General features: G+C 35.5%; 1 protein-coding gene across 6 annotated transcripts in view; it reads left to right on the forward strand.

Annotated features, from left to right (window-relative positions):
- LOC149787694 (vinculin-like) overlaps positions 1-26,967 on the forward strand; it is a 134,221-nt gene that overhangs the window by 31,049 nt on the left and 76,205 nt on the right. For all 6 annotated transcript variants that reach the window (XM_089973881.1, XM_089973882.1, XM_089973884.1 and 3 more), the window contains exons 2-12: positions 1,297-1,404; positions 3,181-3,352; positions 9,473-9,618; positions 11,813-11,981; positions 12,248-12,399; positions 15,270-15,342; positions 16,849-16,997; positions 20,906-21,098; positions 22,837-22,982; positions 23,683-23,775; positions 25,153-25,222. In XM_089973881.1, the coding sequence (XP_089830007.1) occupies positions 1,297-1,404; positions 3,181-3,352; positions 9,473-9,618; positions 11,813-11,981; positions 12,248-12,399; positions 15,270-15,342; positions 16,849-16,997; positions 20,906-21,098; positions 22,837-22,982; positions 23,683-23,775; positions 25,153-25,222 (1,471 nt within the window). The remainder of the gene's footprint in view (positions 1-1,296; positions 1,405-3,180; positions 3,353-9,472; positions 9,619-11,812; positions 11,982-12,247; positions 12,400-15,269; positions 15,343-16,848; positions 16,998-20,905; positions 21,099-22,836; positions 22,983-23,682; positions 23,776-25,152; positions 25,223-26,967) is intronic.

Genomic DNA, 26,967 nt, shown 5'->3' on the forward strand with positions numbered 1-26,967 from the left:
TTCTATTAGAGAATTGTTTTCCCTTCAGTGGAAAATTTAACTATATTATGGTAATGATGATGGTGGAGCCGATGACAACAAAAGGAACAACAACAATACCATTCTACATTACCTCTATGCTATTTTCACGTACTCTGACTGAAATTTGATTGTATATTTTGTTCTTGTGGAAATTGTACATGATCTATGCACACAGCTAACCAATATGATTGCTCCCATGTGCTAAAACAACCATCCTTAATTAGTCTAAAGTACACTATCTTTAGCAGTTGTTGAAATAGGGAAAACTAATTTTTGCAAGACCAGACAGTATCAGTTTCTGAAAGTGCAATGAATGTATTACCATGTATATAAAATGTAAAAAAAGCCATTAGCTCTTTTTGTTTTTTACAATTTACCTCTGTAGTCCAGGAAGACAAATGAGCAAGTGGAGGTTGCATTTTTTTTATAGATGCACATCTGAAGTAAGGCCAAGCTGAATACTCTATAACCCAAATTACACCCATCAATTATACACCAAAATTAATTGAATTAATATTTCTTTTATTAATACCTAAGATATACAAGGTCTTTTTTAAATAGTAACCAGTGAGAAAAACCAGGGGAATTCTTTTTCTCTAAATATCTGACCCTATGCAAAAGATGAAACTGTAGAGCAGGGGAAAACAATTCAAATTTATGGTCAACAGACCCAATTTAAGATTACAGAAAATAATTATATTAGAAATGATTTTCAAAAGAGTTTGAAAGAATCTGGGATGATGGACCCAAATTGGGAAATACATTGCTCCAGTTTTGATTGCCATTACTGGCAAGATAGATTTATCCAGATGTCCTTTGATATGAATATTTCACTTATGAATCATGATATTATCTGTGCATTAAACAGATGCAGTACATACTATTCTATGTAGTACTGTAAAACCTGTCTTGAAAGACCATTGCAATGAGTGACCACCTGTCTTGGGATACCACATTCTTGATGCATTGATATATTCATTATATAGTGTTGTGACCTGTCATGGGAGACAACCTGTCTTGAGAGACCATTATTATTTGGCAGAATGAATGGTATTTTAAGACAGGTTATACTGTACATAAATGAGGTTTGATTGTAAAGAAAACAAAAACATAACAACATAACAAATACTGAAACCTATTACTCTTTCAGAAGGAAATAGTATTTTAGTGACCTTTACCTTAAACACTGCATTGTGAGACTAAGTGTGGTGGACATTTATATTGATATGGCTAGTTGATATATAAATATATATTGATTTTTCCATTTTTTGTCAGGTGTCCAAGCTTGTCATTCTACATGAAGAAGCTGAAGATGGCAATGCCATGCCAGATTTGGCTAGGCCAGTCATGGCTGTCAAGCTGGCCGTTGACAATCTTGTCAAGGTAAGATACCAGCTTTCATATACATTCAAAATCTTGTCAGTCAAACTATCTGTGCAAAACATTTTGTTTCATTGTTGGTTGTTTCTAAACTACACTGCCTATGTATGACCAGGCCTGTAGATACAAGAAAAATTTGTAGGACATAGTTTGAATTTCGGATTTTGTGTTGGCCACTCACATATGATTTTGCTCATGAATCATTGCTCTTTATCTGCTGTGGATTTAAGCTCATGTGATGTATTCTTTACTATTCATTACATTTCAAACCAGCACAGAAATATCCATAAAACATATGGCTGCCAAAAATTCTGACTGGAGTTTAAAATGTCAGGCAAAGCACTGACTTTGTTGAAGCATTAATATCCTGAGTTGTAACAGTCACCAGTATTTCACTATTATGGTCAGATGGAACAATGTCATAAAGGTTGGAGACATCTTATAAACCTGACACACTGCTCTGATATTTATGTTGTTAAAGTTATATGATGTTATATGATGTGAGTTTATGGATCATCTACGCCATTTAGAGATCCAAGTGGTTGGGCTATTTTGTGACAAAATAAAAGCATGAAGGAAAAATTAAAAAACAATAGTGCAAAACTGTTGTGAAACCAGCCCGTGAAAATGACAATATATTTATTTTTCTTGGACACTTTTAAGATATTTGGCCAGCATACCAGGGTTTTCAATATTGCTACCGGCATGTGAATCACAAAGTAAAGTGTCAAGGTTACTTATCATTTTCTTATTTTTTTGGTGGGGTGGGGTTGGGGGGTTGGACTTGTATCATGTGTCTTTGATTCATTTGAGAACATGGTGCAGCTTTGCACATGATGGATCCAGGTCTCAAACATCATTTTAATGAGGTCAGTTATTAAGTTTTTCATGGAAAGTTTTAAGGTCTGTTCCATAAATGTGTTATTATCAGATTTGTCTCAAAAATTGAAGAATAGAGTGGTCAAAAAGGTTAGTGGTCAAAGTCACATAGTTGTTTAGTCATGTTATTAGGGCTGTATTGACATCATTGCAGGAAAAATGAATAATTTGATGGATTTTAAGCTCAGCAAGATAAAGAATACAAAGGAGTATAGCAAAACATTTGGTTTAAATGGAAAACAAAACTATTTTAAAGGTTAAAAAAATGTTATATGTTTAATTGTCAGTAAGATAACAGGGATGCCGTGCTTGAAGTTAACAGCAAACACATTATTCAAGACTGGCGCTCCAAAGTTTTATATGTTCTTAGAAGGGTACTAAGCAGAGGCTGTATCAATTTGAAATCCTGGAAACACAGTATAAAGAGGAACCAATTGCTGATCTTAAAGAGAGACATTTTAGATTTAGATGTCTATTGTATTCCCTATAGTTAACTGAGCCCCATATTCTCACAGCTTCTTACAGATAGATAAGATAGTTTCAGCATTTACTTAATATCTTTGTTCTACACATTTGTACAGATTAACTCATGGAAAACTATGGAGTTTTGTTTTCTAAGTTTGGAGTCTTGAGTCTGTTGCTTAATATTTATTTTTTGTGCTCAGATAGTTTAATGACTGAAGGACCTGGTCTTTGATTATAAGGCTACCTGATTACTGCATATCTAGAGTTTTAAATTAATTTTCAAAACTTGCTGGACTTGTCTCCAGGAATTGTTTAAAACAAATGGCATACTCCTTCAAAAGTTATTGATCTGCTCTGAAAATTCCTGGTTTTGGGCCCCTCAGAGAGGTGTCTGTTTTGACTGGTGGTGTGTCTAACCAGTGTTTTGTATTTCAGGTTGGTTATGACACCATCAACAGCAGTGAGGATCAGATCCTCAAGCAGGACATGCCACCTGCATTGAACCGTGTGGAGGAAGCATCCATCCTGCTCCTCCAGGCCTCTGACATGCTTAGGGTGGATCCCTACTCTGCTCCAGCCAGGAAAAAGCTCATAGAGGGATCTAGAGGTACAGGCAGATCAGCCAAAGAGGTCATCTGAATGATTGCATACTCATCATACTGTCTTAAAAAGTCCCTATCTCTGGGTTGCCTGCAACCATATTTTGGCAAGAAAACAACCAAGCATGCCTTCAAAGAATCAACTTCTTTACAAGTTGAAAAAAAAGTTTCCCCATCCCTCCTTCAGTCTAACCTAAGCAATCAGTCAAATATATCTTTAAAAAAAATGATATACATTATTAAAGATTGTTGTAAAACAAAATCCAATTTAGTTATTTACCTACTTCAACAGAAGTATAAATAGAGTGCACACAAAGCATGCTTTCAAAGAGGCAACTTCTTTACATGTAGGAAAAGAAGTTTGGTTTGGTTTGTATGTTTTTTAAATGTAACATTAACAATTTTTCAGTCATATTGCTATGATGTCTGCAGTATGGCAGTTTATAGTGATGTCTAGCACTGGGACATCATGCTGCAGACATGTAGCATGATGTCCCACCCAGTCACACTATCCTGACACCAGGCCAGTCAGTCCTAACTCTAACCTCTTAATGCTGAGTGCTAAGTGAGGCAGTTGTTAGTACCATTTTTATAAGTCTTTCATATAAGCTCCCGCATCCAGTGCGGACACTCTAACCACAAAGCCACAGGATCAGTGAAAAGAAGTTTGTCCAATACTCCTACAGTCTAACGTACAGCAAACAGTCAAATGTAACTTTTAAAAAATGATATACATTATTATAAATTGTCGCAAAAAAAATGCAATTTAGTTTTTTACAAACTTGAACAAGAGTTAAAATAGAGTGTACAGCTTAAGTGGCACTCATAAATTGAGTACTTTATCATAATGTACACAAATATTTAAATTTACATATGAAATTTAGAAATTCATTTTTACAGGAAATACGCATACAGGTGAAATCGAATAGTATGGACAATCTTGGGAAGAAGTGATGATATGTCAAATGACCAACAAAACCCACCCCAAAATAATCACTCTTGAGTAAACTACTATGATCCAGAGCTCTTCAATCTGATAAATTAATATTATGTAATTATTCTGAGATGAGTTTTAGAGCTTGGAATAAATAGTAATTTTCTACATGAAAAAATGGATATTAATTAATTTAAAAATATATAAATATTTTCTATACAACACAGTGTAATTTGATTTGCATATTTATGTCCTAATTATGCTTCTGATTTTTTAAGATTGTTAAAAATCTTGTTAAAAATCAAGAGGCCACATCTGATTGTTTGAGATTGTTAAAAATCTAGAGGCCACATCTCTGATTGTTTGAGCTTGTTAAAAATCCAGGGGCCACATATCTGATTGTTTGAGCTTGTTAAAAATCTAGAGGCCACCTCTCTGATTGTTTGAGATAGTTAAAAATCTAGAGACCACATCTCTGATTGTTTGAGCTTGTTAAAAATCAGAGACCACATCTCTGATTGTTTGAGATTGTTAAAAATCTAGAGACCACATCTCTGATTGTTTGAGCTTGTTAAAAATCTAGAGGCCATATCTCTGAGTGTTTGAGCTTGTTAAAAATCTAGAGGCCACATCTCTGATTGTTTGAGCTTGTTAAAAATCTAGAGGCCACATCTCTGATTGTTTGAGCTTGTTAAAAATCTAGAGGCCACATCTCTGATTGTTTGAGCTTGTTAAAAATCTAGAGGCCACATCTCTGATTGTTTGAGATTGTTAAAAATCTAGAGGCCACATCTCTGATTGTTTGAGCTTGTTAAAAATCTAGAGGCCACATATGATTGTTTGAGATTGTTAAAAGTCCAGAGGCCACATCTCTGATTGTTTGAGCTTGTTAAAAATCTAGAGGCCACATCTGATTGTTTGAGATTGTTAAACGTCCAGGGGTCACATATCTGATTGTATTTTGATCAGTTGTTGTTGTGGGGTTTAACGCCATTTTTCAGCACACGATAGGCCATACATGGCGGCCAGTATTAATGGTGGAGGAAGAACCTGGGAAAACCTCGGAAAGAACCACCGACCCACGAGAAGCTACTGGCAAGCTTTCTCACATACCCACATTGGCTGAATCTGAGACTCGAACCTGCGCGGACAGAGGTGAGATGGCAGTGATCCGTAACGGAGAGCGCTTTAGACCACTCGGCCACTCTGGGCCCCTTATTTTGATCAGATTTGTTATGTAAAACTTGTATGTCAAGATCTATGATGAGTTTGTTTATGTGCGACATCCATCATATTCATCTTAGATCAGTTTGGCTGAGCTTGTGCACACTGTAGAGGTCAAATTTATGATCATGTCTTGATTCGATCTGCTCTGTAAACTTGTATCATCAAGATCTCTGATGAGATAATTATGAGTGACATTCATATAAATATTAATGTAGTGATTCTTTGATTGGCTGAGCATAGAAACACTCTAGAGGCTATATTTCTAATCATATTTTGACTAAACTTGGTAAGAAAAGCTTGTATCATCATGATCTCATTTTTTGTTGGATTATGATTGACATCTACGATTATTTGTTAGGTGATCATTCATCAGATGGTTGAGCATGTGAACACTATAGAAGCCTTATTTCAGATCAGATTTTGATCAGAATTGGCATATAAGTTGATATCATCTAGGTCATTGATGAGCCAGATCATTGTTCATAGCACTTGAGGAATGTCAAATTATTAAATTCTAGTAATTTCACATAGAAACCAGGCATATAAATGGTACATCATATGCATCTATTTGACAGTTTTTGTTTGAGGTAAGCAAGGGAACTAACCTCTGATAATATGTAGAATAACAGGTTTGCAAGTTTTGCAGAGTTCTTCCCCTTGCAGTATAAATGTGTAAACCCCCCCAAAAAATTAATTTGAAAATACAAGCTGGATCTGATTAAAGAACAGATTAGAAAAAATAAAATAATAAAGTATAGGGATTATACTGAATGATTTGAAATTGAAACTAAAGAAAAATATAGAACAGCAATATAACACGTAACATTCTAATTTCACAATGAATTATATTATAGGACCCAGTGTGTAAACCACCATTGAATTATTATAATCCTGTGGATAAAGAGGTTTTTATTAAGGAAAAAAGTTTTTGTTGGAATTTACTAATAATGAAGTGTAGTGTCTCTAGGCAAAACAGCAAATAGCAGGCTTTTAACAGAACCAAATCATTGTGTTTCTCTTTCACATATTCATTGTCATTTTGATGAAATTCTTTAAAGTGTGCATGTTGTATTTGTATATTAGAAACATAAAATAACCTGATATGCTTTCATCCTGAAACACTTCTAAATTTAATTACCAACAAAAAGAAACCTATTATTTTAAAAAAATCTGGAGAAATCAGGTAGTTGATCCAGTCTGATTAGATGGTGGGATTTGAACCAACAGCCTTACCCAGGGAGCTATTGCAGGTCCCTTGCATGGTGATCTTCATGTTTTTCAGGTTATGACACTAGGGTCTTGACCCTGTAGGGCAGGCTTAAAAATCCAAGTAAAAGTATATGGGTGGGGCTCTGAGCACTTTTGAATCAGGGTCTAGTCCTCAGTGGGGCATGGACAGATTCCGGGGACTATAATGGCCTGGTGTTTAGCATGCATCCACTAAAATATTTTGTGGTAAATTTGCCACTTATTTCAGACAAAATGAGGGAGCTCAGTTGTGACAGAGTTGGACTTGTAATGCAAGGGTCACAGGGGCCCCATTTCCAGTTTTTCATGTCCATGGTAAATTGTAATTCAAAAACTTTGGCTGATGGTTTGGTGAGTTATGAGTCACATTTCATTCAGCATCAGATGTTGGTGGTCATGGTGTGGCAAGATAGATGCATTAGCCTCTCATTTAGTGCTTAAAATCAGCTGATCCCATGGCAGATGGATGATGACGAACTTTTCACTGCAGATTATACACTGCATTCTTTATTGCTATGGAATCTTATAGAAATCTGACTTGCTTTCATTTGCCTTCATGAACCACAAAAGAGAATCCTTTTATGTGAAATTTTTTGACAATTTCAGCAGATCTCTATATATGATTTATGGAAAGTTTCATTTTTCATTTTTCCCATCCTTATACCATATAGATAAAGGAAAGAAACTCTGCCTTACCTTTCCACTTAAAACCACGAGATGGTTATGGTGGTTTACCCAGATTATAGCTTTCGCTGGATATGATGTACTTTATATCATGTTCCTTTCATAAAATCCATGTTATTGTCCATACATTGACAAAGGCAGTTGAGCTTTGTGTGTAAGGGTATTTGCTACATACTACAGTCAATATTAGGGGCCCTGAGTGGCCGAGTGGTCTAAAGCGCTCTCCATTACGGATCACTGCCATCTCACCTCTGTCTGCATGGGTTCGAGTCTCAGATTCAGCCAATGTGGGTATGTGAGAAAGCTTGCCAGTAGCTTCTCGAGGGTCGGTGGTTCTTTCCAGGGATTTCCTGGGTTCTTCCTCTACGATTAATACTGGCTGCCATGTATAGCCTATCGTATGCTGAAAAATGACGTTAAACCCTACAATATCAACAACAACAACAACAGTCAATATTTTGTGAAATTTGTTTATATTTATGTGGACTTTGCTTTTTTCTGACTTTGTGCTCCAAGAGGGCATTGTTGGTCTCTATTCTTGGTTGTTTTCATGTACACTGCTGTTACTTTTTCACTTATTAAGTAACAAGCTTTACTTATTTGCCTAGGTGATCACTTTCAGTTCATTATTCCACCCACAAAAAATGTTTTTGTCCTACATAAAATTGATAGATGTCAGTGAAGTGTGACCACTTCAGTTGCCAATGTGTTTAGAGTGTCCACCTTGAGTGTGGGAAGTAGCGGATTTGAACCCCGGTCAAGTCATACCAAAGACTTATAAGAGGTTACTAACAGCTGCCTCACTTGGCGCTGAGCTTTAAGAGGTTAGTGTTAGGACTGGTCGGCCTGATGTCAGGATAATGTGACTGGGTGAGACATCATGCTACATGTCTACGGCATGATGCCCCAGTGCTAGACATCACTATAAACTGCCACACTGCAGACATCATAGCGATATTACTAAAGTTGTTAAAGCTACATTAAAAGTCCAACAAACACACACACTATGAAGTGCATCAAGTACATGAGATTTAATGCAACTTGGGACATGCATGGAATCTTCCCCAGTGTACCAAGTGTACGGAGTGGAGTAAGATGCCACTGGCTAGCATAATGGGGGACACTATGATAGTCCCCCACCCTACTGCAACTGAAAGTGATGCATTCACCAAGATCATCATCTGTGTTGTAATTCTTGTTCTGTCAGCCTCATCAACAGTTGTAGCAGCATATATCAATGACATCATCCAGAAACACGTGGTAAGTATATCTTTGGTCAGGGGCTAAATTGATCTTCTTTTGAGTCAGTTAGGTTATTGGTCAATGGGAAAAAGTAAGACTTCTCTCCATACCAAAATTTTGTGCATCTGGGATTGTAATTTTATTTTTTACTGATCACAACCTTGTTTGTGTCCGGACACTTGTGTGTGACATAGATTATTGAGCTTGTGGAGTGGATTTCGACAAAAGAATTTTCATAACTCCTCATTCATCTCATCACAACATGGCATTGGATTCGATTCTCCTTGGCTGCAGTTTACTTACAGGGAAGCATTGACCATTGGTAAAGATATGATGCTCCCCATTGCCTCTTCCTGTTACCTATTCTTCTAATGTCAGTGTGATTAGGGAACGTATTCCAAAGGGAAATTGTTTGGCAAATTATGTTTCTCTTTGAGAATACTTACTGGATTACATTATTTTTAAACCCTTCCACACCTGTCTGAAAATGTGAGCATCATTGTTGAGGTATTCCTAAAGCTGAAACTGAGTAAATGGCCATAGCCAACTAGAGGTGATAAGGGGAGGTGAGTGGAAGGGTTGGGAAGAGTTTCTTCTTTTGATCTACATGGTGTGTAAATGGGAAAGATGACCATTTTAGTTTATCCATGATTGCTAGATTCAAGAGATAAAAGAGCTTCTTCCATATATTAATGTAATTCAGTGATTCAAGGAGAAATATAATTTGCTTCAAAATTTGCTTTCTTTCTCATCATAAACATTCACATCACATGTAGAAGTGAATTTTTTCCAGGTATTTTACAAGGCACATCTGCTCTTCTGCTGGCATTTGATGAATCAGAAGTCAGGAAGATTATCCGAGTATGTAAAAATGTGTTGGAATATCTGGCCATTACGGAGGTGGTGGACAAGATGGAAGATTTGGTGACCTATGTCAAGGTATGCAAAGTTAAGAATTGGAAAATATAGTAGTAGTTCATATGTGGTGTTATGTGGTATAATACTAAAGTTTTCATTGGTAAGAACTGCAGAACGAGGGTGAAAATGAGAAAAATAACTTTGGGGGAGGGGTGCGTAAAAATTTCTGCTCATGAATTAGTTATTTCTATTAGTGGTAGAATCCACATCTCATTCATATAAAGTGTGCCACTAAATAGACTGTACAGCAAAAACATAACATTTTGTACATTTTAGGTTCTGAACTTGGGAGATTTGACCTCCAGTCCATTGTCCGAATGGAGATAATATGGGGCCATGATGGTTCAGTGGTTAGAATGCAAAGCTTGGGCCAGTTGGGTATGGGTTAAAGCCTTGTCCATATCAGGCTGGGTTGGCTGCCATGGTACATCTCTGGGCAAGCGACCTTACTCAAGTTGTTTCTGCACAATACAACCTTCAATGTAGTGAAATACTTTTGACCCTAAAACCCCCCCAACTCAGTAAGACAATATAACAAATTTATTTACTCTAGATCTCAAAGACGTAGACTTTGTTGGCACTGTAAACTCAGAATCACAAGATTATGAATTCAGATCTGACCTTTATACTCTTGAGCAAGGCATAAACTGGAATTGGACCGGTCAGCTCAGTAGTGAATTCCAGTATCAACTGAGGGATTTATCTTTAGTTGACTGGCATCCTGACCATGTCTAGGTATCATCATTAGATTCATGACACAGTATAATCAATATATAAACTCTGGGAAGTGGTAAACCGTCGTGTAGTAAAGTGTTACCCATTCATTTTCCAAGTATTTTGAGCAGGTATTCTTGTGCATGCACAAGAGTGCAGGAGAATCACTACTGGTACAAATTTCCTTGCCATGACTATGTGATAGGCATAGTGTTTCCATTGCCATGCTTCCTACCTTTCATCTGACTTTATCTGCAGCCAATACAGTTTAGCTGCATGCTTTTGTGTTGGTTTTCCAAATACATTTACTTTCGGTGATATGAATTTTATTTGTTCTGGTCATAAACCAGAAGAGCTCATGGAATGGTCATTTGTCTATCATACATTATCCCTCATTTCATTTGTGATGCTCCTTCTAATCTACTTGGAAGATTACTGTGAACCCTTAAACACACATTCATGGCAAGGTCTAGTTGGTCCTATATGAAAATGGTGCAGATCTATTATCCAGTATGGCAGTCATGGCAGCCATTTTGAAATTCTTGCTGTTGCTACTACTCCTGAATGGAAACTCATTCTGATTTGGGTTTTCAGCTGGAGTCTTCTTATGATGTCTCTTTGGTCCTGAATGAAATGGTGCTAACCTGAGCTCCATTATGGCTGCCCTGGCAGCAATCTTAAAACTTTTTGTTGCTACTCCACCAAAATGGAATGTCTTACCAAAATGGGGTTTTCACCAGAATAATTCTTATGGTGTCCCGTTGGTTGTAAATGAAAGTGATGCCAGTCTGGCATCCAAAATGGCCACCATTGCAGCCATCTTGAATCTCTGCTTGTCACTAATCCTCCTTAGTGGATGGTTATATCATCATGAGTTTTCACTAAAATGGTGCTGATATTACATCCAATATGTCTGCTGCAACGGTGAGCTTAAAAATATTGTTATTGCTACTCCTAATAAATGAATGGTTATATTGACATAAAGTTTTCACCAGAGGACTTCTTATGAAGTCTAGTTCATCTTAAATGAAAATAGTGCCAATCTTAGATCTTATATGGTTGGCACATTGACCATCTTGAAAATCTTTTTATTCTGCAAGAATATAAGAGATGGTTTTAACACTTAATAGCTACAAACAAAACACAGTCTTGTCATGGATCCCTGGAAATGCTTTTCAGACAGTAATTAGTTGGTCCTTTCAAGGTACACTGTTGGTAAATAGGGTCATGCATTCTTATTTGAAAGTGCTTTGGTAAGTTCAGTTTGGCTTGTAGTTCATACATCAGTTACTTTGGTATGACAGTACATTTTGTGAAATTGGTGAAAATATTTTTAAAATGCAATAAGATGCATTCCTTCATCAGGTGGACTTCTGCTATGTAGGAAAGCTTAGTTTCACAAGCATGTTTGCAGAGTTTCAGAAATAGAATGCCTTGCCTTATTGCATCCTCTTTTCATCTGGGCCATATTTGTTTTTCATCCTTGAACCCTTTGTTTCAGAACCTAAGCCCTGTGCTTACAAGGATGACAAAGGAAATAGACAGCCGGGAGAAAGAACTGACCCACCAGGTTCATCGAGAGATGCTGATCCGATCTTTGGAGCAGGTGAAAAACCTCACCCCAGTTTTGATCAGTGGTATCAAGATCTATATCACTGCCACACAGTCAGGTATGCTGTACATCCATATAATACTTCTTTTTTAGGACCCTTTACCATTAGTCACCAGACTTTGTTGTCCAGTTTTGAATCAAAATCCAAAAAGTTTAGGTCAGACTCAGTTTTATCTTAATCATATCACAGTATAATATTTGCTCCTTTGTTAATTTCTGTACTTTTTTTTAACAAGCATATGAGAACAATTTAAGGGTAGTGTATCTTCACTGTGTGACACAAAAAAAACCCAAAATGATGAATGTCCTTTTTTCTCAAACAAGGTATGGGTGTAAGTGATGCACAGACCAACAGAGACTTTGTAGTAAAGAAAATGTCAGATGAGATTCATGAGATGATACGGGTTCTTCAGTTGACCACATATGATGAGGAGGAGTGGGATGCTGATGACCTGATTGTCATGAAGAAAGCTCAGGTAACTTTACTGGCTGAAAAATAAGATTGGTGTAAAGGAGTAATTGCATGTCGATTTTAAAGCAAAATAATTTCAGCTGCATCTTAATTATTTATACAGTTTATTTAAGACTCCCTCTCGAGAAAATATAGCCACTGCACTGTTCTGTTCTGTATCTTTTCTTATTGCAACCCATATTTGAATAGTCTCATAAGTAGTCATTGCAATGTTATATTACAATTATACCAGAAATATTCATATTGTGTGATGAAATGAGAGTTATATTAATTCCTCTTGACTGTGCGTAATGCTATAAAAGGAATTCATGTTGACATTTATATCCTCAGCTGCAATCATTTCCTCATTGAAACATTGAAATGTATGCTAGGTTCAACAAATTTGATATCCAGATGCTACATACTAGTCAGTTTTTTTGTTGGACACATGCCTAGCAGCAAGTGTTTATTTCTGGGCAAGTGCAGTTTTCAAACAAGAAAAGCCCTAGTTTCATTCAAGAGATTTAAGTACCAAATTGTTTTCCTGTACCATCCTCATCTTCCATGCTTTCAAAACATTGGTGAAAGATGTTTGGCAATAAAAAAATGGCTTTATGCATTAAGGTTAGAAACAAATAAATATTTCACCAAAGTACAGAAAAGTAGCATAATAATTACTGATGTGGGTTGGGGTTAGATTTCTTACAAACTTTAGGTAAGCATGCTGTGTCAGATTGGTAATCGGCTTGTTGGTCAACAAGTATAGTGGTAGGAGTCTCAATTCTAACAATCTCTATGTATTGTTTCTTCTGTTTCATAGTGATAGGGCATAGAGTGTTACTCTTGTCCATCTGTCCATCACACCTTGGTGAAGTTTTACATTTAGGTCATTTCAGGCACTTCAGTGGAGCATCTTTGTTCCCTGTACACATTGCTATTTTTTTCTTCCAGTTTTGCAACATATTCAAGATCATTTTTGTATCAGAACAATTCTCAAGTTTTATAAAGAGTTCAAATCCTGATGGGGATGTCAAGTATTGCCTAATTGTTATATTGTATGTACAAAATGTATACCAAGTTTAGACTTGTGGGGACATTTTAGACCTGGGACAAATCTACTTAGTCCCAGCTTTGTCCCATATACTCCACATCTAATTTAGAGACTTAATTTTGAGAAGTAAATTAAAGTCAGCTTATTATATTTTTTTTATAAATAGCTTATTATATTTTTTTTATAAATCATTATTGATGGCTTGATATGTGTTATTTTCTGTTTTATTGAGGCAAAATCAAGTGTAATGTTAGAAATTCAAGTGTTCTTTGCCGTTTAGAGTGATAGGAATTAAAGATAAGAAACTTCATCATGATTATCAAATATAAAACATTGAAAATGAGATGTTATTCTGACAAAGAAGCAACTAAAGTATGAAAATGAATAAGTTATTCTTAACACACTAGTTACATCTGTACATGTGTAAGCAGCACATTAGACATAAAAGGCATGGCTACATTAAATTGCAGTAGATTAATGGTATCTGATGTTACAACCACATAATTAAAGATGCTTCCCTTACCCTTGTATTATAGTCATTATACACTGAAACATAACAAAATTCTGAAATCAGAAAGAGACCTGATAGGTAAACAAATGGTTAAGATAAGTTATTTTCCAAAGTTACTTTCCCTATTATGTAGCTATCTCATTATGATGTCACATAACAGACAGAAGACGTATATTTGCTAATTCGTCTATTATCTTGGTATCATCTTGTCACCAATGCAAAAGGTCACTGGATGTTAATTAATATACACACTTCTTATATTGTGTAGATGAGTTTCAGATTTTTGGCTCTTTTGAGGTTTCATTGGAGTTATCTCCCTTATTTGGTATGTAGACTTGGCTATTTTGTTTAACCCTTTACCTCATGCAAGCGCCTTTTGATGCCTCTACTCCATTTGCATGGAAGCGCCTTTTGACGCCTCTACTCCATTCACATGGAAGCTCCTTTTGACGCCTGCTGTAAACAGCAGCCATTTTAAGCAGGTTTTCATAGAGTCACCGTCGGGGGAAAACCCCCTGTTAGATACTACATTCATTTCTGTGAATAACCATTATGTCAGATCACGTGGTCACTGTTTATGCTTTAGTTAAAATCTGCTATTTAAAGTAACTGGGTCATATTCTCCACTCTCCAAAATGGAGGTTGTGGATTTCATTCAGTACTTACGAAGTTTTCACAATTAGAATCACAACTATAAAAGATTCAATAACTTAGGTAAAGGCTCTGATATTGATGTAGATAGCAATTAGTTTTTATAAATTATCAAATTCAGATGACTTAGTGATGTAGACATGGACAAAAAACTTGTAAATTTTGAGTATGAGAAATGGCAGCTACAGTTGGTCATGAGGCTTCACTGACTTGACGGTGAACGAGTTCTCTCAAGATTTTAAAGCACATAGAAATTCTTCCATGAAAAATAATTACACAGCTATACCGATCGGACTTTACTCTTACATTTTTCCATACATATTAGATATGTACCAAAAGTGTAAAATGGTTAAAATTGCTGTTAAATGTAACATACACTACATTGCTTAACAGTTAACAGGCAGGCCTATGTGTGTCAAGTTGAATAGGTAACAGGTGTTCTGTTTATAGCGCACTGCACTGGGTGACTCTATGAGGTAAAGGGTTAACATGGCAATACACACCAGTTTCAGTAGAAGTTATTTTTTAAGAAAGGTCCCCCTTCCCACAAAATTCAGTCTTCAGGATAAGATTTTTGAAACAGGTGTGAGTTTTCAAGTTACTACCTACCCCATATTGCTTTTAATTTACCTTCAGAAATAACAATTTGCATGTGTGATCATTATTACATCTTCTGCTGCAGAGTGCCATAGAGCAAAAGATGAAACAGGCTCAGGACTGGTTGGCTGATCCAGCAGCTCTTGTTGGAAGTGCAGGTAACAGATTCAGTCAGTTAATTACCACTAGAATGTGTCCTATTTGCAGTAGGTTTACAAAATATTTTTAATTAATCCAGTTTGCAAGCATTAAAAACCTTGGAATAACCCAACTACCAGAGAAATGGGCCTTTACTCAATATAACCATGTGTAAGTTGTCTCATTAATATTTAGAGAATAGTCAAGTAAAATAAGTAGCACTGAACTGTGTTAATCCAAACACAAATTCATAAGCAATATATGTTAAAATTGAATTGTAGCAGAATTGTTTATTTTCTTGATTTCACCATATTTTCCAGAAATTTTCTTTAAAGGGGCATGGACTATGACTTATGGTGTTGATTCTATTTGCAGGATTTTTTTCTGCAATGATAAAGTATTCCATAGTTCTATCCATACATTAGGTTGACCAAATCTATCACTAAAGCACTTGGTGGTGTTACAGTGTGCAAAATATAAGTGGCTAAATGACCATGAGTGAAGACATTACTGTTGATTTGATGGGCCTGAAAGTTTGGAGTTTTGATGAACTGTACACAAATCAAAAACTGGATTTCATGATAATTCTGCTTGAAAGATGAGATGATTTTGCTTTATAATGAAAATTTGGCCCATGTATTAAATAATTGCATCAGTAGAGCTAATTAATTAGTATAGGAAAGGGGAGGGGAGGGGTGTGCTTACTGAATAAGGATACTGGCTGTGCTGGCAATACTTTGGAGACTTTGCTACAGAACTGTTGATTTTGGGCCAGCTATCAATGTTATGATGGCAGACTATGGACAGGGGGTACAAGTTGTGTTTCAGGCTTTTGGCAAACTTTGGATAGACATTTTTCTGGAACAACAAGTATGTGGTAGTTTTCATTATTGTATGGATCTACCATATATACTCGCATAATGCACTGGCATATCAGAGTCTGTGTTGTTTGTTCTGCTGATTACTCCTAACAAACTGCATAGACCCAGATCTGCTGGTGCATTATGTGGAGGCTGATTTGGATCTGCAGTTTGCAGTTGGACTCAACTCATAGTGGTTTTATTTGGTATATATAATTATTATATTCTTTAGAACAAAACTGAATTGGTAGATTTACTACCCGTTAATAAGCTGATAAAATCCTGTGTGTGACATCAAGTCAGAGAGTCTCTTAAATGTAATATTTCGTAAAACTATAATTATATAAAAGGTCATGTTTTATGAACCATGGAAACATGTGTAAAGCACATTGAAATATATTTGAACAATTTGACCATGAATATCTTCATACACAAACTTTTCCAAAATAAGAAAACAATTTTAAGCCAAATTGCTTGATGAATGTTATCGGTCCTGAAAGCAAGTCACTTTAGCAAAACTATATCCATGGATATGTCACATGTGTCTTCAGAAAATGTGCATTTGACGTACGGTATATGTCTAAATAATATTTTGATTTGTTTTTCTGGGAAAAATGTGTTCTGGTCTGGTTATTTAAATATAATGATGTTGACATGTTTATGCAGGTGACAAGTCCCTGAAACAGATTCTGGATGATGCCAGAAAGATCGCAGACAGGTGTACAGACCCCATTGACAGGGATAGAATCCTCAAGGCTGTTAGTAATATTGAGTCCATGGCAGATGCTCTCTCAGAACTTAGGCAACAAGGAAAGGTATGATGCTAAATTATATATCTAAATCATCAAAATGAGGTCTTTTTTTGTGTGTTTAACTATGTTAGAAAACAGTGACACATTGATGACACTTTAATAACGTGATTTTTGACATAAACCATGACTTGACTAATAATAAAAAAATGCCTTACCTTGAATAAATTGTATTCAATCTATTGAGCACATACTTCCATTGTGGGTGAGGTGAATTTGCCATGCATATATAGTTCCTCTGTACCATTAGATACAGTGTAGTCACATGATAATGTACTTATATATACATACATACATACATACATACATACATACATACATACATACATACAGTTCCTTTCAGTCTGATGGGTATTACAATATTGTACTATTGTTTCTCCTTTCCATTGCTACAGCTTCATAAAACCATTATTAAAGAAATGCTATTTTATTTTTAAACATTGCTTGCTAAAATCATGGTTCATAATAGTCCTGCTTGGTGAGACATAGTAGTACATGGAACCCTTATATCATGTTGTTTATTTGTCTGATTTCCTGCACTGCTCCAAAATGGAAGGACTTTAATTTATTTGATATCCATAATTCATTTATAGGAGACTAATTGTTTTCAAAATATTGAGACATGATACATTTTATATAGACTTTTTTTTCAGTCGCAGAATTTGTGAACTTATTTTTAACAGATAAGGATATTATATATACATGATAAAATACCTATAGCCTTGCATATTTGCAAAAAAAAGTATTAAGTTGCCTGTAAGCTGCATCATCTAAATTCTCTGACATTCATCTCTTGTAAAATATTGGAATTCTTCGTGCATTGATGTCTTGTCAAAATGCTGTTGATGAGAATCATCATGTATTGTGTTATAGGTGTTGTACATTACCATGAAAAACAGAATTCAGCCATTAGGGATGTACATTAGGACATGCTCTACCATGTTCAGGGTGGTTTTAGTAGCACAGATGTAGCTTTCATAGCAAATGCATTGAAAAACCTCTTTTTAACTACTTCTCCAGAATCACTCAACCAATTGTTATCAGACTTGGTAGGAATGTTTCTTACCAGATACTCTGTCAGAATTGTATTCAGGGTGGCTCCTATAGCAACAGTGCATCTTGCATCCTTATAAGGCTGCAACATTTACCAACATTTCTAAATATGAGCAGAGTAAACAATAACTGATACATCATCAATTACAAGACCCCAGTGTTGCCATCTTTTTTTGCTCACAAAAGGCCTTCCATCAAGTTTTTGTTTGCAGTTTTACTATTACCATACACCTGCCTTTGGAAACCCCAACAGTTGACTGGGACATCACAGCCTTGGGGATAACAAAACCATACTCTATTTGTATGGTTCCCTCTTTCATCGTCAACAACAGACTTTTGCCTAAGGCAACCAACAGGATCAAGGATGAGCCTTGAATTCATATCTTAAAAAGACTGAGCTGTTGTACCAAGGGAGATCATGCCTATTTTTACTCTCGGACAGTATAACAGCACAGAACGATTAAGCTGGCATTAAGTTTGTTATTTGCTCTGCATATTGAGAAGCAACTCCAACTCCGATGAATTTGTTACACATTTTGGCTCACAAGGTTAGAGCAGTTGCAAGAAACATCACCTCTGACCAAAAGTGTTCTTGAACTAATATTATCCATGCCATGGGATTGAGTCCACATTCTCCAGTTTTTACTTCAGATGTCCTTCATCCCTAAGGGCTCAAACTCGTGGGATGTGTAGCCATGGCACAACAGGTTGCCTTTCCAGATTGTTCAAGAGCTTCATAAAATTGGCTTTATGACTTCCTTTGGATTTGCAGGAGGGATATTTTTCCCTTTTTGAAGCTACTCCATGACTGATTGTGTCTTCTCTAGTTGGGTTACCTAGAAGCTGTCTCGCATATCTTAGGGGACCAGATATGGCGTTTCTGTGGTGGAGGAATTATGATTGGGTAATGTATGTAAAGAAGAAACTAATTTTTTCATAGTAAAAGATGTTTCTTTGCAAATACTTACCCAATCATAATACACAGACACCCTCCCAGCCTTCCAGCAGTTACATCAATATAGAAAGCATGCCTTATGCTCCAGTAGTAACTGAGATATTCAATGGTTTTGCCACCAATGCCTATTTTGAAGGGAGATCACTCTGCCCATCCACCACCTGGAGGTGGGGGCAGATAACTTTAAGCTCTCTTTAGGTGGCGCTCACCAGATAATATGTACTTTTGAGAGAGTGACGTATGTAAGGTGAAGTAGTTCGCATTTAAAACATGCACAGTGGAGAGAATGTTTGCATACCTCTATGCTACATTAATGTAATGTGGATGATATTTCTTTTGGATATTGTACTTTTGGAAATTTTACATGATTTAAGCACACTGCTAACTAAAATGATTGCTCCCTTGTGTTAAAAAATCAGTCTGAATTAGTCTAAAGTACACTATACATAGCAGCTATTAAAACAGGGAAAATGAATTTTGCCAGACTAGACAATACCAGCTTCTGAAAGTGCAATGAATGAATTACCAAATATATAAAATGTAAAAAAAGTTATCAGCTCCTTTTTATACAATTGACCTCTGAAGTTCAGGAAGTGAAAATGACCAAGTAGAGCTAGCACTTTTTTGAAAGGTGCACATTTGAAGTAAGGCCAAGCTGTATACTCTATAACCCATAGTACACCCATCAATCATACACCAAAATAAAGGGAATTAAAGGTTCTTTGCAATATACCTAAGATATACAAGGTCTTTTTTAAATAGCCAGTATAACCAGTGAGGAAAGCCGGGGACATTCTTTTTCTTTAAATTCCTAACCCTATGCAAAATGCGAAACTGTATAGCGCCACCTTAGCTGAAAGTTCTATCTTGGAGGGCTGGGTTTGCAAGGTAGTATTAGTTCTCCTAAGGTGTTATGATTGGTAAGTATTCACATGGAAACATATTTTACTAGGAAAAAATTAGTTTCTTTAAACATGCCCAATCAAAATGTTGTTCAGGGTGGTTTTCCCAGCAGTGGTTTGGCTTTCTTTGCAACCAAGTAGAAAACCTTTTTTTGACCTCTGTAGAATGGCTGAGCTAATTTTGATCAAACTTGGTATGAGTGATTCTTAGGACTTTGCTTTATCAAAACCAGTTTAGCGTGGCCCTTGCATTGATCTGGCTTCCATAGCAAAAATCTCGAAAATATTTTTTTAAATTTCTCTTAAGAACAACCATGCCAACTTATCAGACTTGGTATGAATATTCTTAGGACATGCTCATTCAAAGTTATTTCTGATGTGACTCGCACAGCAACATTATGACTTCAGTATCCTTGTCTCCCATCATGTATGGCTATTGTTACTGCTGTCATTAATGTAAATATCTCTAGTTTGTACAGATATCATATTAATGAAATTTGTAATAAGTTTTAGTAAATAAAGTATTCTGATTGCAACATGAACTGGAAAATGTTTTGCCCATTCTATAAAGCAGATGATTTAATGGACTATTGTCAGACAGAGACAACACTAAAATTCAATTGAACAATAGCAATAAACACAGCTGATATGATCCACAAGTCATGATCATGCAGTACTTTTTGGTTGTTGCTCACTTAGACTATTGGAGGGGCCCAATCTAAATTTTAGGAATTCTGAGCAACAGGTTATTCAATTTTTGGAGCACTGGTCATGGTAATCATATATGATAAGCAAACAAATGAAGTTTAAGTTGGAAAAATAAAATATAGTTTTGGTGACACAACAAGTCTTTATCTCTTTTAACTAGTGAATGGCATTTAAGAGGTAATCCATGAAGATTCTTACTTGTAAAAATGCGGTTAAATTAAATCAGGCCTGATGTATGGATGCTAATAGGGTTATTCTCTTGTGGGATAATGATATGAGTAAATGTTTTTTTACAGGGTTCTAGTCCACAAGCCATGTCATTGGCACGAGAACTTCAGTCTAAGGTGAAGGAACTGGAGCAAATGACGCATGCTGGAATTATGAATACTGAGCGCAGCGGCATACGGAAACCTGCACCCACAGTTGAGGGCAAAGTTGATCAGGCACAAAGGTGGCTTGGCAACCCAGAAATTGATGACAAGGGTCTAGGTATGCATTGAATTACTGGTCATAGAAATTATTACCATATTTATATTTGATGAAACTTGATCTTTGAATTTGCATTGTTTTTTCGGTTTAATTTTTAAGTATTCTGCAATTAAAATCTATCTTTGAGACCTTGATACTACTTAAATCTTTATAATAGATTCATCACTTATTTTTTCCTGAGTTTATGGCTCCCAACATCCTTGAGCAAAAAAAATTGTACGAGTCAAACAGCTAACTTGGACAAAAAGCTCACAGATATACTTATGTTATTTTAAATTTGAAGCAGAATAAAATTGATATATGAAGATTTCATATTTTCATGAACCACTAAAGAAAATGCCAAAAGAGGCATATATTTAAATATTGCAATCACCATTATATTTGCTTCACTTCTTCCCACTAGTGAATATACTCAGGCATTTATCATTGTTTAACAGAGTTGTCATGAAATTTCTTAAGTTTTTGTTATTTTGCCCTAAAAACAGGTACATCTTCTGTTTTCCTGTTTGTCTGTAAACCTGTTGATATAATTTATGTGCCTATGTATTTGTCCATGGACAGCTTTGGTGAAAGTTTTTCAGCCCTTGTATTTCAGAAAAGACCCTTCCCTGATTTACTTCATTTGTGGAATATAATATGTTGACATACTTTGCTTCTTGTGTTGCTCTTGTCTATTTGTCATGTTCCTGGATTGAGTCAGTAGGACAAGTTTTTGTTTAAAACATTTCAATGCATATATTTCTGTGTGTGTGTGTGATTTGGATTTTTAACATAGCTTTAAAAAAAAATTCAGTCATATCACAACAATGTCTGCAGTGTGGCAGTTTATAATGATGTCTAGCACTAGGGCATCATGCCGCAGACATATAGCATGATGTCCCACCCAGTCACATTATCTTGACACCAGGCCAACCAGTTCTAACACTAACCTCTTAATGCTGAGCATCTAGAGAAGCAGCTGTTGGTACCATTTTTGTGTCTTTGGTATGACTTTGGGGGGGATCAAACCCATGAACTCCTGCATTCGATGCAGATGCCCTAACCACTAGGCCACCGGAGCGGTCATATATTTCATTAACTCCCATTCCTGTTTGCTCCCAATTTGTAATACAGCTTAATCATCACATACCATATACACTCACTTACAAGTTGAGTCTGACTGCAAACTGTACAGACCCACATCTGCAGTCACATGATATGCTGGCAGATCTGGGTCTGTTCAGTTTGTTAGGAGTAATAAGTAAAACCAACAATATAGATCCTAATCTGACAGTGCATTATGAGATGGCAGATGATCATGGCTGCTGTTGTTTGCAGTTGGACTTGTAAGTGAGTAATAATGGTACTTCCCTATTTTTGTGCTGAGAAATGGAATTAAACTCAAAACAAATTGAACAATAACTTCCCTTCGTCCCTGTACCAGTTGTGTCTCTTGGTTGTGTGCCTGGGAGAGGCCAGGGTCATATCCATGGGTAGGTCACTAATTTGTTGAAGTTTTATTCAGAATTATTATAAGTAATTCAGTTAGTGTATTCACATTATATATGTACTTGGAAAATGATATGATGTTATACTTTGCTTCTTCCTTGTACCACTCCTATCCCTGGATCATGCCCTGGGATAAAGTTGGGGGGGGGGCACGAATTGCACCATTTGGGATATCTACACTTGTCTTGGGGCCATGTAATATGTTTCTTGAAAAATACAAATGTTCTTTTACTGAAACTTTCCTTCCCAGGCGAGCAGGCCACAAGAATGGTTGTTGCAGATGGACGAAGGGTTGCCAACACATGCACTGGGCCACAGAGATCAGAATTATTACGTCTCTGTGATGAAACTGAAATTCTAACCAATCAGCTTTCAGATCTCATCAGGAAAGGACAGGTATGATAACTTAACGATCTGTCATTCAGATCAGCTCCAGGAATTTAGAATTCTTCATTTGTACTACCCATATCTAATTCATTTGTACATATAAAAAGATTTGTCTCCTGAAATGATCCTAAATAATCCATCATAGCAATATTCACATCCTATCTTTCTGGACAAGATGATATTAATGACCACATACCAGAATCAAGGCTAAAATTGCCATATAAATGAACTTGTCTTTGAAATTTTGCTTTGACATACTGTACTTACTTTATATATAGAATGCAGTGAAATAATCCTCAGAAAACTTTTCATAGACAAACAGTTTTAATGGATCATATACCCAAGTGTGCAGTATAGAGTTGAATTTCTTCTAGTACTCAGTTTGTTTGACCTCAGTCATAAAATTCATGTACCATGTGTACTCGCTTATAAGTTGAGTCAAACTGCAAGTAACAAAGATTCACATCTGCTTTAGCATAGTGCTGAAGCAGATCAGGGTCTATGTTGTTTCTTGTATTGATTACTTCTAACAAACTGCATGGACTGAGATTTACTGGTGCATAAAGTGCCAAAAGATCTAGGTTTTTGCAGTTTGCAGTTGGACTCATCTTGTGAGTATATACAGTAAGTTGGATATATTTCAAATACATTTTATACTTGGTGTTTCCATTTACTCTCTTATTTTCAATCATGATAATTTTCATTCAAGGGAAATTCTCCTCAGGCCAAAGCACTTGCCCGCCACTTGTCAGAGAAACTCCATGCCCTGAAGGCAAAGATTCAGGATGCGCTTGTTTCACAGGTACATATTTTATTATGACCTGCATCTATTGTGGATGTGTTTTTTGTCTCACCTTTTTCTGAGAAAAATGTGAGACATAGCAAGGATGATGTCATTTGGCAGTGATATCTACTCTGTGTTTGAAGATTAATTTATTCTGGGTTTTTTATTATTTGTTATGTAAAGAAAAGTGGATGGATGAAGATAACACATGGTACCAAGATATCTATCAAGAATATCCAAGCTTAGGGTGATTTACATAATTTTGTAATTAGTTGATGATTTTCATAATTTTGTAATTAGTTGATGATGTTAATTGCCACCGGTTGACAAAGGCTGTTCACTAAGAGCTCCATTATCTGTTTCATCTCCTTAAGGTTTGAGTAACTGGATATATGAGATGAATTGATAGATTAAAATTGATACACAAATTTGTGTTGGTAATATCTGAGGCAAGTTTGAATTTCAGGTACATATTTAGCAGTACGATGTATTGGTAATATCTGAGGCAAGTTTGAATTTCAGGTACATATTTAGCAGTACGATGTATTGGTAATGTCTGAGGCAAGTTTGAATTTCAGGTACATATTTAGCAGTACGATGTATTGGTAATGTCTGAGGCAAGTTTGAATTTCAGGTACATATTTAGCAGTACGATGTATTGGTAATGTCTGAGGCAAGTTTGAATTTCAGGTACATATTTAGCAGTACGATGTATTGGTAATATCTAGGTTAAGTTTGAATTTCAGGTACATATTTAGCAGTACGATGTATTGATAATATCTGAGGCAAGTTTGAATTTCAGGTACATATTTAGCAGTACGATATATTGGTAATATCTAGGTTAAGTTTGAATTTCAGGTTTGTTCTGGTAGTGCAATAAAACTTATAAAACTTTGATAATTCAAGCATGATTTGTTTGAATTCTTGTAATCAAATAACTGACTGACTAAGTCCTGGCTAAAGAAAGGTTTCTGTGACATGATATGCATAATGCTAGACTCTGATTTTGTCCAAGGAATTCTATTCAGAGACTAAAACTATGATATTCTGTAGCCTGGAACAAGCATATACAATTTCATTATAAAGTAAAAAACAGCAATTGTGTAATTACACATAATAAACAGTATAATTATACATAATAGACAGAAAAATTACACGTGATAAAAAGTATTAATAAAAAGTATAATTACACATAATAAACAGTATAATTACACATAATAAACAGTATAATTGCCCAAACTAAGCAGCTTTACATGAGTAGTTTTATGCAAGTTCAGAGGATACAAAAGTATTTATGAATTGGTTTTTAATTATTATCTTTCAGTTTCATTATATAATCTTCTAATATTTATATTGTTTCCTGAGTTTGCTTTAATATATCTGTTAATATTTCAGGTGGCAGAAGATTTTGTTGACATTTCAACCCCTCTCAAACACCTGACCGAAGCATCACTAACCCCATTAGGTAAAAGCAAATTAGTGTATCACAACACGTGGTTTCTTAACTCCTGTTCTTGCAGTGTTTTTAAATGCATGGCAATTTGATAAAGTCTGTTGTTTGTTTCAGTAACAAATGATGGCTTTTGGTGTTTTTATTGATAGCAGATAAAAAGAAATTTAAAGTTGTTGCAGCACACTTAAGTTTTGAACACTTGTAGCATAATCTTTTTCTTTTTTGTATTTTATGAATGAAGATGACTTCTTAATTTAGTTTTAATATGACAGAAAGCTTTGGGAAAATAAGCTCAAAATGGGCTATATCTCTTCCTTTATTGTCATCCTTTGGCACCCCCAATGGATTAAATATACATTCATGCCAACCATTATGCTTTTGGCTTAATCATTAATTTTTTTTCACCAAATTACATCTTATGTTCACCTTTATATGGATTAATCCTTTCTGGTACATTAAGAAATAAAATAAAAATGTAGCAAAAAAAAAGTTGTTTGTCATTTATATTATCATCTCTTTAATTTCACTTATTATAAAACTTTGAGAATATTTTAAAAAGACTGCTTATAGCAACTGCATGTGACCCATTTTCAAGAAAACAAATGGGTTTCTTTAATTTGAAACTTTGCCTTATAGATTCATTATATTGATAATCAAGTTAGTGGACCAGTCTGTAATTTTAAAGAAAATGGCACCAGCTATTTAGTGAAATGGGCTTTTATGGGTTGACATGTGGATGAAAATTCTTAGAGCAGTTGGGTATTCTTAAACTTCAAAATATGTCAGATCAGAAAAGGGGCAATTCAACACTGCTCTACAAATTTGTAAAGAAGAATATGAGAATGATGCAACACAGCACTTGGATTGAGCTCCTTGTCATGCTCTTTGCATACTTTTTGGACTTCACAATCATTTCGCACAGGTTGGACATGTAGACTGGTTTAAGTGAGTGTTGAATATAAATAATTTTTCAGTATGGTTTGTGTTTGAATTCTGGTTCTGTTCTACATGGATTTTGCCCATTTTTGTCAAGTATTTTGACTTGCAGAACCAGGTTAGCACATTTTTCATACAATGTACTGTAATTAAGGCATGTAATATATTAGCTATGATGTTGTAGCCTCAATGAAGTATGGGTACTAATATTAGTAATAATAATATATAGATTCCTTGCCACTTATATTAACAAAAATTATCCTTATCCTCTTGAGGTTGGCATGTATGATTATATTGCAGGGCATTTCTTCTGATTGGTGTGATAATTATTTTAATAAAATGCAAGGAACATTTTATGTGTCAGTGTACTTTCAGGATAGATGTTATTTTATTTTCTATAGATTTATTAGTTTTAACCTGCCCCTCTAGAAAAAGTCCTAACGATACTTTTGAGATGGGTGTGGGAAGAAAGGATAGAGCAGTTGCTTACACATTGGAATTGTATCCAAGTGTTCTAGGTTTGATTCGATACCTGCTGAGTCGAGCCTAGGTCACTGCCTTTGTGTTCACTTGGGAAAGGTTTTTAGCATCCATTCCTTTATTTGTGCTCAAAGTATTGTTAAAAACTAACATCATTGAAATTGGTGTATGGAATTTAAAAGTTTTAATGCAGCTTGCATTATTGAAGAAATAAAGTTGTTGTTTTTTTTCATACTAATTTAAGAGGAACCTGGTATGTATTTGTTCTTCAAAAGGTACACAGATTTGGCAAATGCTCTGAGCCCAGTTCAAGTCTACCTTCTTCTCCTTCTGAATGAATT

Source organism: Sinohyriopsis cumingii, chromosome 11 (assembly GCF_028554795.1).
Source record: "Sinohyriopsis cumingii isolate HCF-2022 chromosome 11, ASM2855479v2, whole genome shotgun sequence".
NCBI classification, from domain to species: Eukaryota; Metazoa; Mollusca; class Bivalvia; order Unionida; family Unionidae; genus Sinohyriopsis; species Sinohyriopsis cumingii.